We start from the raw sequence: 11304 nt of genomic DNA, 5'->3' as shown, positions 1-11304 counted from the left end.
TCTCTCTCTCTGTTTCTCTTCCTGTCTCTGTCTCTCTCTGCTTCTTTCTCTGTCTCCCTGTCTCTGTCTCTGTTTCTCCCTTTGTCTCCGTCTCTTTCTCTCTGTTTTCCTTTCTCTGTCACTTTCTCTCTCTCTCTCTCTGCCTCTTTTTCCCTCCCTCCTTCTTTATCTCCCTCTCTCTCCTCCCTCCTTAATCTGGCCTCCCCAAAACCCAGTCACTCACGACAGTCTCGCTCGTCCTCGCCGTCTCCGCAGTTGTCCTGCCCGTTACAGCGGAAGATGCCAGGGATGCAGCGATTGGTGTTAGTGCATTTGAACTGACTGGGCAGACAGACGTGGATGTCTGCAGGGGGACATAAGGCCATGGAAGAGAGTAGGGTCAAGAGAGGAAAGAGGTAAGGACCTACACTATGGCAGGAGGGATGGGAGGATTGCCCACTGGTCAAATGGGGGAAACAGATAGAAGTTTAGCCTTTGACACTTAGCAGCACTGTGATCTTGGGCACATTATTTAATTTCTTTGTCACAGTTCCTTATCTAGAAAATATTCATAATGAGACCTGTAGAACATTGTGGGATCAAAGGAGATAGTTATATAAAGTGCTTTGTATTTCAAGTATTGTATACGTTCCAGCTATTGAGGAGGAGGGTAGGAGAGATCCTGCTTAGAAAGAAAAAGCTATGGGTGGAATGGAGCCCTAAACTTAAGGATTTTGAAAGAGAAAATTTAAACAAAGGGGCTCAAAGTTCTCCATTACCTTGAATGGAAGAGATAACAGAGATTGGCATAATGAGTGAACTGGGACAGGAGGGAGCCCACTGTCTCCTTCCCTCGGGTGCACAGAGAAGCTGGCCCTCTGTGTGGGCCAGAAGAGGGGAGACTGGTCAATTCCCTTACCACAATTGGCTTCATCACTGTTGTCTTGACAATCATTGTCACCATCACATATGAAGGCTGGGTTTGTGCAGATACCAGTGGAGCACTGAAATTGCCCTGGACGGCACTTGAACTCGGCTGCCAAGGAAAAGGTGATTCATCAGTACATACCGTGGGTTCTGTCTTTCCTCCCTCCGCCAAGGGCAGACCAGAGTTTGCCTCCTCTCCGGCTCCCCTTTGCCCAGTATACTGGGCACTATTGTCCCCCCTCACCCTTCCCCTGTCACTTACGACAATCGTGAGGCTCATCAGAGTGGTCCCCACAGTCATCCTCTGTGTCACATTTCCACCAGAAGGGGATACATTTATCGTTCTTGCACACGAACTAGGGTTTGAGGAATAAGGGTTTTGTTAGTGGTGGCCACTGGGGTCAGGAAACGTCTGAAGCTTCTTTTTGGGGGGCATTTTTTGTGTGGGGGAGTTAGGGAGGTCAGGTCAGGTTATGGGGATATTTATGGGAAAATCTGTGAAATTCTTCATGGGGAGGCAGGGTTTGGGGGCAGACTAGACTTTAGAGATGTCAGTGTAGGATACAGGGAGGTCAGAGTGTATGTGAGGGCCTTTGTGTGACGTGGGGAGGCTCCCTCACCTGACTGGCTGTACAGTTGGACACACATGTACGCCCATCACCTCCAAGGTAGAAGTTGGTGGGACAGGCACATTTGTGGCCCCCACCCGGAGAAAGCAGACACAGGTTGCTGCAGCCACCATTGTTCACCTTGCATGGGTGATTAGGGACTGTAAGGAAGCAGAGGGTATAGGAAAGGTCAAAGCACGGTCAGTCCCATGTCTTCAGAATTTGTTTTTTTCCATATTCCCAAATAAACTCCTCCACATTTGTTCTTCCCTTTAATCTTGACCCTACAGCAACCCTAAACCGTTCTGCGGCCCGGAAATTCTCATAGTGGTCTAAGGACCCCTTAGGGCCCCTAAGGCTTTTTTAGGGAGTTTATAAGATCAAAACTATTTTTATAAAAACTAAGACATTATTTAACTGTTAGAATGAAATTCCTGCCCCCACCCCACCTCCAACTACATATCCATGTGAAGCCAGATTTTCTTTATATACTTCAACCAAAACAACAAATCTCAACAGACTGAATTCAGGAGCAGACAGGGAGAATCCAACTGTCTTCTGGTAAATCAGATATTAAAGAGATTTGCAAAAATAGGTAAAACCATACCACTATTCTCATTACTTTTTTTTTGTTTTTGAAAAGTTTTTTTTAAATGCTATTTATTTTAATGGGCTTATTGTTATTCTTTTTTAAATGAACAAATACTTTAACACTTTATTGGTTTTAATTTATAACATGGTAAATATCAATAGATATAACCTGTATTTTTTCAAAAAGCTCTTTGTGGCCCTCAATAATTTTTAAGAGTATAAAGGAGTCCTGAGACCATCAAGTCTGAGAATAGCCTTCCTAACCCTATCTCTGATCTCACCCTAATTCTCTTTTCCTCCTATTCCCTAACCCAGGGGTGGGGGTGGGGGGAACCTGTGGCCTACTAGATCCTTAAGAGCTGCCTTTAGACTGAATTCAATTTTTAGAGAACAAATCACTTTAAGGCCACCCTTAAGGCCAAAGGTTCCCCACCCCTGCCCTAACCCCCCCTCCACCCCACCCTTATCCCTAACTCCAACTCTACTCTTCTTTTAAAACCTTTATCCCCACCTTAGCACCACTCTAAAAGCTCAGAAATGAAATATTCTCATTTCTCAGAGCTGAGTTTGGGGACTCCAACCCCAGAGAACTTGGCCAAATGACAAACGAATAATAGTAGTTGACATTTGTACAGTGTTTAAAGTTTACAAAGTACTATACATATATTTTCTCATTTGATATTTCCAACAATACTGTGAGATAGGGGTTATAATTATCCCTGATTCACAAATAAGGAAACTGAGGCTTAGTGACAATAAAGACTTGCTTATGATCAGAGAGGGCGGCTAAGAGTGCTGGATGTGGAGGCAGGAAGACCTGAGTTCAAATCTAGCCTTAGAAATTTACTAGTTGTGTGACCTTGGGTAAGTCACTTAACCCTGTTTGCCTCAGTTTCCTCATCTGTAAAATGGGCTGGAGAAGGAAATGGCAAACCACTATAAGAATCTTTGCTAAGAAAATCCCAAATGGGATAACAAAAAGTTGGACATGACCGAAAAACAATTGAACAAGAATCAGAGAGCTTATAAATGTCAGAGGCAGGATTTGAACCCAGGTCTTTCCAGACTCAACATCCAAATCCAAGGTTCTTTTCACTGCACTACGTTGCCTTTCCAGCCCATGGCCACAGGCAATCAATCCTCCTACTGCTTCTGACCTCAACTGGCCATCATGTAAGTGCCTGTAGTCCCAGCCCCCGGGCCACATCTCAGTGCTTCTAAATGATGGTGGCTGGTGTTTCTTCCCTAAGATTCTTCACTCCATTTCTGTCATTTTTACCATCTCATTTTTTACCCTGCAGTGAAATGAGGGCAGAAATGTCCTTTTATTTATTTAGAAATGACTGTTTCCAGTTTACAGATAAGGAAGCAGAGAAATGAAATGGCTTGTCTAGGGGGTCTCCGTGGGAGGCGCCACCAATTGGGATCATAGGCTTTAGAAGCAAAATGGGTCTCTGGATATCATCTGGTCAAAAAATTCCTGTTTGACAGATGAGGATATTGAGGCACGGAGAGGGCAAGACTTGCCCAAGGTCACACAGGTAGTAAAATGATCTTATTTGAGCCTCTGATAAGTAGATAAATTGAGTATCATTATTATCTCCATTTTGCAGATGGGGAAACTGAGGCTCATAAAATCACAGGATTTAGTGTTAGAAATAACACTAGAAATCTAGACCAACTTCCATGTTTTATAGATGAGAAAACTGAGACCTAAAGTGTTGAAATGATTTGTTTAAGGTCTTAGAAGTTAAGTGGCAGAATTTGGAATCAAACACATCTTCTGACTCCCAAGTCTAGGTGGGTGCAATGGACTTGAAGCCAGAAAATTCTGAGTTCAAATCCAGCCTCAGACACTTACTAGCTGGGTGACCTTAGGAAAATCACATAATTTGTTTGCCTCATTTGTGAAATGGGGAAAATGATATCACCGGCCAGGGTTAGTTTGAGGAGGAAAGAGGTAACATTTGTATATAACAATAACTTAGCAGGTGCTATAGAAATGCTTATTCCCTTGTTTTCCTTTTCCATAATACATTGTAGGGTTTTAGGCTCTAGGCTAGTACAGAAGGCCAGATCTGCTGGACCTTGCGGTTTGGGGTTAGAGTCTGAGGCATTAAGCAAAAAAAAAAAAAGAATATAATTTGGGGTGGCTAGGTGGCACAGTGAGTAGAGCATGGGCCCTGGAGTCAGGAGGACCTGTGTTCAAATCTGGCCTCAGACACTTAATGCACACAAAAACTAGCCGTGTGACCTTGGATAAGTCACTTAACTCCAACTCCCCCCAAAAAAGCCAAAAAAAAGTCTGAGGCATTTAGGGTTAGAGTCTCTTAATTGTCCTATGAACACAGAACTTTGTATCTCGGTGCCTTTGCTTATGCATTTCCTTAGCCTAGAATGTCCTCCTTCCTTCTTCCATATGTCTCTCCATATCATACATATCCTTCAAGGGCCAATTCATTTCCTCCCTTCTGCATGGACTCTTCCCTGACTGGCCTGGCCCCTGCTCACTGCTCCCTCCTCAGAACTCTTATAGCACCTCCTGTTCTAATCCCTCCTCTAATCCATTCATGATGGATAGCCCACACTGAGCTCGGCTGCATGTCTTTGCATCTTATGGGCAGGGCACCTCGTAACCTTTTGAGCACGTGGACCATGTGGAGTGAATGGATGGATAGGTGGGTAGAGAGATGAGCAGGGGTGATGAGGACGCCAGAGACTGCTGCCTCATGAAACCTGTGCTGTCACTCTAACGTTCTGGGCTGTCCTGGTCCCAGACTACAGCCCCATGTCTCTGCTCCCATGGTGCCTCTCTGTCCTCACCATCAGGCTGACGAAGGGCGTGGAATACGTGCAGGTCCATGGGCCGATGTAAGGTGCTGATGAGCAATGTCTTGTTGGCACCTGTGGTCTTGTGTGCCCGGTTTATGGACTTGGTCTCCCAATCGGTCCAGTACACAAAGTCCTCAAACAGGGTGAGTGCAAAGATGTGGGGGATGTCCTGGTTCAGCACTGGGGGAGGAGAACAGCATGGGTGAGCGGGCCTAAAGAACCCCCTCTAATGCTGATGGCATCCCTCTTCCTCACCCTCTACACACAGAGATGGAGAGAAATTACAGATGGGGCATGGAGGATGGAGGCAAGTGCCAGGCAAGATCAACATCTGGTGCCTCCATGTCAATGCCCTAGCTTACACCCACTCCGTATCTCCTTAGACCCTTGGTGCCCCAGGACCAGATGGCACCCACCCTTTGCCATGTGCCCCTTGGACCCTAAACAATGCCCATAGACGACACTGACCAATGTGGCGATTGGAGCCATCCAAGCTGGCAAACTCAATGTAGTCTTCACGAGCGTCTGCCCAGTAGATTCTCTCGGTGACATAATCCAGGGTTAGACCATTGGGCCATGTGATCTTGGTGTCTACAACAACACTGCGTCCTGAGCCGTCCATGCCGATTCTCCCAATCAGTGAGTGGTCTCCCCAGTCTGTCCAGTACAGGTACCTGTGCCCATCCCAGAAGCCAGAAGGTGAGCACTCCAGGGGGTCCAGATGCCATGGCCTCACCCAAGAGTCGGGGTTGGTGGTGGTGAGAACCTGGGAATACTGGACTCTTCAGCCCTGATTCTGCACAGACTCAAATGCTGGGGCTGACCTTTCTCCTCTGGGCACTTTTATCTGAGTATGGGCTCAGTCTATGTTATTCCCCTCTACTTACCCATTCTGTACGTCCACCACTAGTGCTCTAGGCTCCCGGAGGCCTGAGCTGACCAGCACCGTCCGGTAGGCCCCATTGAGCTTGGACACCTCAATGGTATCTCTGCCTTTGTCACACCAGTACAGGTTTCCGCCCACCCAGTCCACAGCCAGCCCATCTGGGTTACTAAGGCCTGTTCGGTGCAGCACCTGAGGGAAGGGGGAAAGGGAGTGTGAGATGAGATACCCTAAGAGGAGCCCTCAGAAGGGGGAGAAGAGACCAGGGATTTAACTGTTTAAGAACTAGTTCTCCAAAAAAAAAGCATGCATAATACATTTAAAAACATGATTTGCATCATTACCATTTTCTCTACCAGTTTCTTAAGTCTAGGCAATGAATAAAATAATAAATGAAGCCTGAATTTGTAGCATATGCCAGTTTCTGAGGTATAAAAGCTCACACTGAAAATTTAACAATTGGCTCTCTCAAGCCAGTATGAACTGGCTCCAGCACCTACCCCCCCCCTCCACCCGCCTGAAAGAAGCCCATCTGGACCCCATTTCCACAGACTCTGGCTTTCAGAGACCAGACTCTTCTTCAGATTTCCAGAAAACCTAAACCTCACTGGAGTGCAGAGGAAAATGGGGAGAGGGGTAGAAGTGAGATGGCAAGAGGAAGGAGGGACTTCAAGGAAGGACATCCTGACTATCATGAGCTATGGAACAGGAAGGGGAAATCGCCAGAGAGCACTGGCCAGGCCTCATCTGAGCAGGCTTGGGTCACCAGAGCAGGAAGCTACTACAATGGCTAAGGGAAGAGGGAGATGATTTTTGTAGGGATCCAAGCAGGGGAGGATGACCATCACTGAATGGCAAAGGGCTCTTCATTTTGTTGGACAGTATGATGACCTATGGATCCCTTCTCAGAAAAAAAATTTAATTTATAATTTGAGGAATTGTTAAATTTTAGCAAGAGGTTAGTGGAAATAAAGAAGTAACTTTCCCCCCAACAAAATCAAGGACCCCCTGAAACCTATCTGTGTTCTTCTTGGGTCCATGTACTCCTAGGTTAAGAAGACCTGTTCTAGTCAGCTGGGCCCCCCGCCTCTCCCTTCTTCATTTTCCTAGGGACTGGCTCCTATCTTGGAGCGGGGGTCCCCCTCACCTGGACATTGCTTCCATTGATGTTCATTCTTCGGATCATGCTGCCCTGAGTTGTCACATCTGTCCAGTAAATCATCTGCTCTCGGTAATCAAAATCCAGGGCGACTGCATTGTTCAGGCCCTAATGTATGGCAGGACATGAGGACTGGAGCCTGGGGCAGGGGCAGGGGACTAAAGATTGGGATAGAGGGGCAGCGAGACAGTAGGGAGAGGAAATTGAGGCTGTAGAGGGAGGACCCACAGAGAAAGGAGTCCCGCCCCTCCCCGTTCCTCCCCAGGTTCTTTGTCATTAAGATCAGGGTAGACCCAGGGAGCAGGGAGGTGGTGGAGGATGGAGAACAGACCTGGGAGCCAGGCACAGGGGAGGAAGAAAGTGGAGAGGTGAAGGTGGGGGCAGGGGGTCAGAGGATTCTGGTACCTGCTTGAGCAGAGTATAGTTGGTGCCATCCAGGTTAAGCTTGCGCAGGTAGTAGCGATTGGCAAAGATCAAGAATGGTTCCTCATCTGGGGGCAGAGGTGGGGAGGGAAATAGGGGTGGTGGTCTGAGGTCTTGTCCGGCAGAGTGGCACGTCTAATCTCTTCCTCCCACTCTTTGAGCATCTGTCTTCCCAAGGTCTCACCTCCCCAGAGATCCCCTCGCCTGTCACGGTCCTACCGCTTGTGGGGATTAGTTTCAGAGGTGGATTAAAATAATGGCAAAGGGCAGCTGCCCATCTGATATGGCAGATTGCATTGGAAAATAATGCTTTTGTTAGAGAGAGATCCCAAGGGCCCCTGTGTTCTTAAGCATCCCCAGGGTGGCTCCTGTACCCCTTGCCCTCTCCCTGGGGATGCCGCCCTTACCAGTCACGGCCTTGCAGCTGTGGGCATCACCCCCTCGGGGGGCATAGCCCTCCACACACAGACACTTGTAACTGCCATGGGTGTTGATGCAGCGCTGGCTACAGGGGAAGCTGGTGCTGCACTCGTCCACATCTGCACACGTTCGACCATCATCCTTCAGCCGGAATCCTGGGCGGCAGCGGCACTGGGGGACATAGTGGGCATGGGGCACGGGGCACCAGGGACATGGGGCTGAAGGATGGGGTGTGGTGGGTAGGTAGAATGCCTTAGCCCTGGGAGAGGACTGTTCTCTAGTCCACTGCCACCCTTCCTGTGGAACCTGGGCAGGGCACAAATCCTCTCAGCGCACCCCCCACCCCTGCCATTTCTGCCCTGGGAAGGTGGGGCTTCAGGTGAAGGCCTTGGTGCCGGGGTCGGGTGTGTGTCTGTGTGTCTGGGGGGGCTGGGCCTGGGCACTCACCTTGTACCCGATCTTCAGGTCCTCACAGTCCTGGCTGCAGCCACTGAGTTTTCGGCTCAGACATTCGTTGATGTGGCAGCCACGCTCGTCTGACCCGTCACCACAGTCATCTTGCCCATTGCAGACCAGCGAGTCACTCACACAGCGCCCACTTTCACACAGGAACTGGGAGGATGCATTACACTTGTGTTCTGGGGAAGGGAAGGGAGGCCCGAGGGTCTGTTTTCTGTACATTATAATTTCCAACAGTTCTCATTTCCATGATAGGTTAGAGCTTTACAAAGTGCTTCCCTGACAAGGACCTTATGAGCTAGGCAGCGCAAATCTTATTTCCATCTTTTGTATGAAAAAAATTGCTCCTTGCATGGCTAACGACTTGTCCCGGGCCGCAATTTCTTTGCTCAGCTCCTGCTCGGTGCCACTCCAAGTGGGCAGCGACACCCCGCACTCTCTCACCTGGGCTGGTACAGTGAGGGTTCTTTGGGGCCTCATCACTCTGATCGTGACAGTCGTTCTCCCCGTCACACTCCCACTGGCGGGAACTCAGGCAGCGCCCGTTGGCACAGCGGAACTCGGTAGGGCCGCATGTGGGGTACTCTGGAAGGGATGGGAGCAGTCAGGAGGGCCCTGAGCTTCCCCGGATGTAGTCCACTGGCTGACCCCTCAGGGAGGCCACCCCTTACCACATTCTGGAGACTCATCAGATCCGTCTGTACAGTCTCTGTCGTGGTCACAGACAAAGTGCTTGGGGATACACTGACGATTCTGGCACATAAACTCCCGTTCATCGCAGGTGCTGTTGTACACTGTGAGAGAGGGCCGGATCCCACTCAGGACTGGAAGAGCCCACCCACAACCCTCCTTGCCCTGCTCCTAGTCTCCATTTCTCTAAGAAAACACTTAGCCAAGACATTCTACCCGCACTGAACTCCAAGTTCCCTGGTCCTCTTAACTGCTCTCTAGCCATAACATGCCATTCTCAGTCATCCTTGACCAGTTATTCTCAGCCCGGTTGGCACGGCAGGGCACAGACTGAATCAGTGTCAGGACCCCGGCTGAGCAGCTAACAAACTAGGTCACCGGTGCCAAGCAATCACTCTCGCTAAACCTGAGCGCTCTCCTTTGTGAGATGGAGACTAGATGGGTCCAGGGTTCCTTCTGACTGCAATGTTCCCTGATTCTGCGGTCACTTCTCTCCTGGCCCGCAGCCTTCCCGGGTCACTTACAACATCCGGCTGCAACACTCTCATCGGCACCATCGGCGCAGTCTTTGTCCCCATCGCAGAGCCAGCGGTCAGGAACACAGAAGTGCATGCCCGGGCAAGAGAAGGATGATGGGCCACACGTCTTGCCCTCTATAGGGGAAGGATTGGTCATTGAGAGCCTTGGGGACAGGAGGTCATACACATAACAGACACACACAGAAAGGGCCACCCTCTTCCCCAGCCATGTTGGCTGAATTATTCCTTAGGTAGTCTCTTAGAGCAGTAACTGTGGACTCTTTCCCCACCAGAAGATGAATGGCCATTCCCAGCTCCAATGCTCTTATCTAGGCATTCATGGCCACACGTGGCCTGGCTCCTCTACCCCTTTCCCCTCCCATTAACCCCTGGTAACTCACGGCAGGGGGCTGCTTCATCCGAGCCATCCCCACAATCATCACTCCCATCACACAACCACTCCTTAGAGACGCAGCGATGATTTTGGCATTCAAACTGGGCCTCTGAACAGAACTTGTCTGGAGGAGGGATGCATGGGGACAACAGTTAAATAGGGTGTAGAGGCACGGGCAGGATGAGAAGTCTTGGGAAGACAGCACACAGAGCCCCTCACTCTTAAACCCCTGGGGTCCAACAGAAGGAAAAAAGAAGGGCTTCCGCTTCTGAGGTTTGGGATAAGATGTTCCAAGGTGGGAGATTACCAGGGTTTGGGGGCATCTCAGAGGCAGGCGCCCCGACTGTTGGGATAGAGGTGGGCCTCGGTGTCTCTGCGCTCAAGCTTTGGAGAGCCGGGCAAAAAGGGAAAAGGAAAAAGGGGAGGGGCCTTTACTCACTGCAGTGGGCCTCGTCCTCGCCATGCTCACAGTCATCTTCCTTGTCACACGTCCAGCTCATGGGGATGCACCGGCCACTGGGGCAGGGGAAGTAATTCAGGGGGCACCTGGGCTTCACACCTAGGGCGGGACGCTGGATATGAGGCGGCCATCCACATCCACAACACCCCGGGGGCCCACAGGCAAGGACCCCGTGACCAGTGCCCCTACATCCCCAGCCTCTCCAAACCGGAGTCACTGACCTGGGCAGTCACGTTCATCGCTGTAATCTCCGCAGTCATTGGCGCCATCACAAACCCAGCTGGAGGCATAGCACAGGGACGTCCGCTCGCACGGCAGGAACGTCACCCCCTTCACCCCCAGGCGGAAGTAGCTGCTACAGTCAGTGGTGCCTGGGGGTGGGGGTGGGGGAGGGAGAGGGGTGACATCCTGGTCCCTCCCCCACCCCCTGGAAAGATCCCCTTTCCATCCCTACTTGTGGCCTCCCTTTGTGAAACCCAGGGTTGGGGCAGGCCTGGGGAAGAAAGATGGGGCAGAGGAACAGATAGAACAGGGGGCCACGAAGGGGAAACCAGGGGATGGAGGTGGTGGGGTGGGGCAGGATCAATGAGGGGATGATGGGAGCAGGAGGGGAAGGAAGACCTGAGGAAAACAAGGAAGAGGGGAGACAGCCAGGACAAATCCTCTACTCACTACAATTCATCTCATCTGATGCATCTTCACAGTCCAAAAACTGGTTGCAACGGCTGGAATTGCTGATACAGCTCCCATCCCGGCATCGGAACTCATCTGCTGCACAGGCAGTCTCTGTAAAACAGACCAGCCAGACCCTCATCAGTCTGGAACTCAACATCTGGAAACTAGCAGGGTCTGAGGGGAAGAGGCTTGGAAACCAGAGCTCCCCTGCTGTGGCCGAAGTGTGAGAGAACACAGAACTGGACCCTTAGAACTTGAGAGAGCCAGAGAGCCAGCCATCAACCTA

General features: G+C 50.2%; 1 protein-coding gene across 2 annotated transcripts in view; it reads right to left on the bottom strand.

The window, feature by feature from the left end:
- Positions 1–11304, bottom strand: part of LRP1 (LDL receptor related protein 1) — a 97162-nt gene that overhangs the window by 22357 nt on the left and 63501 nt on the right. For both annotated transcript variants that reach the window (XM_069079931.1, XM_069079935.1), the window contains exons 46-63: positions 11016–11129; positions 10565–10714; positions 10323–10442; positions 9891–10007; positions 9496–9624; positions 8953–9075; positions 8726–8866; positions 8270–8460; positions 7810–7993; positions 7385–7470; positions 6968–7087; positions 5825–6012; positions 5406–5611; positions 4929–5117; positions 1527–1675; positions 1169–1262; positions 899–1015; positions 224–343 (exon numbers count right to left, since the gene is read on the bottom strand). In XM_069079931.1, coding sequence (XP_068936032.1) covers positions 224–343; positions 899–1015; positions 1169–1262; positions 1527–1675; positions 4929–5117; positions 5406–5611; positions 5825–6012; positions 6968–7087; positions 7385–7470; positions 7810–7993; positions 8270–8460; positions 8726–8866; positions 8953–9075; positions 9496–9624; positions 9891–10007; positions 10323–10442; positions 10565–10714; positions 11016–11129 — 2538 coding nt within the window. The remainder of the gene's footprint in view (positions 1–223; positions 344–898; positions 1016–1168; positions 1263–1526; positions 1676–4928; positions 5118–5405; positions 5612–5824; positions 6013–6967; positions 7088–7384; positions 7471–7809; positions 7994–8269; positions 8461–8725; positions 8867–8952; positions 9076–9495; positions 9625–9890; positions 10008–10322; positions 10443–10564; positions 10715–11015; positions 11130–11304) is intronic.

The sequence above is a fragment of the Petaurus breviceps genome, unplaced genomic scaffold (assembly GCF_028583685.1).
Source record: "Petaurus breviceps papuanus isolate PSGF00001 unplaced genomic scaffold, PetGlider_PUasm1.0 154, whole genome shotgun sequence".
Taxonomy (NCBI): Eukaryota; Metazoa; Chordata; class Mammalia; order Diprotodontia; family Petauridae; genus Petaurus; species Petaurus breviceps.
The sequence above is the reverse complement of the archived record's forward strand: the minus strand, read 5'-3'. Positions and strand labels throughout refer to the sequence as shown.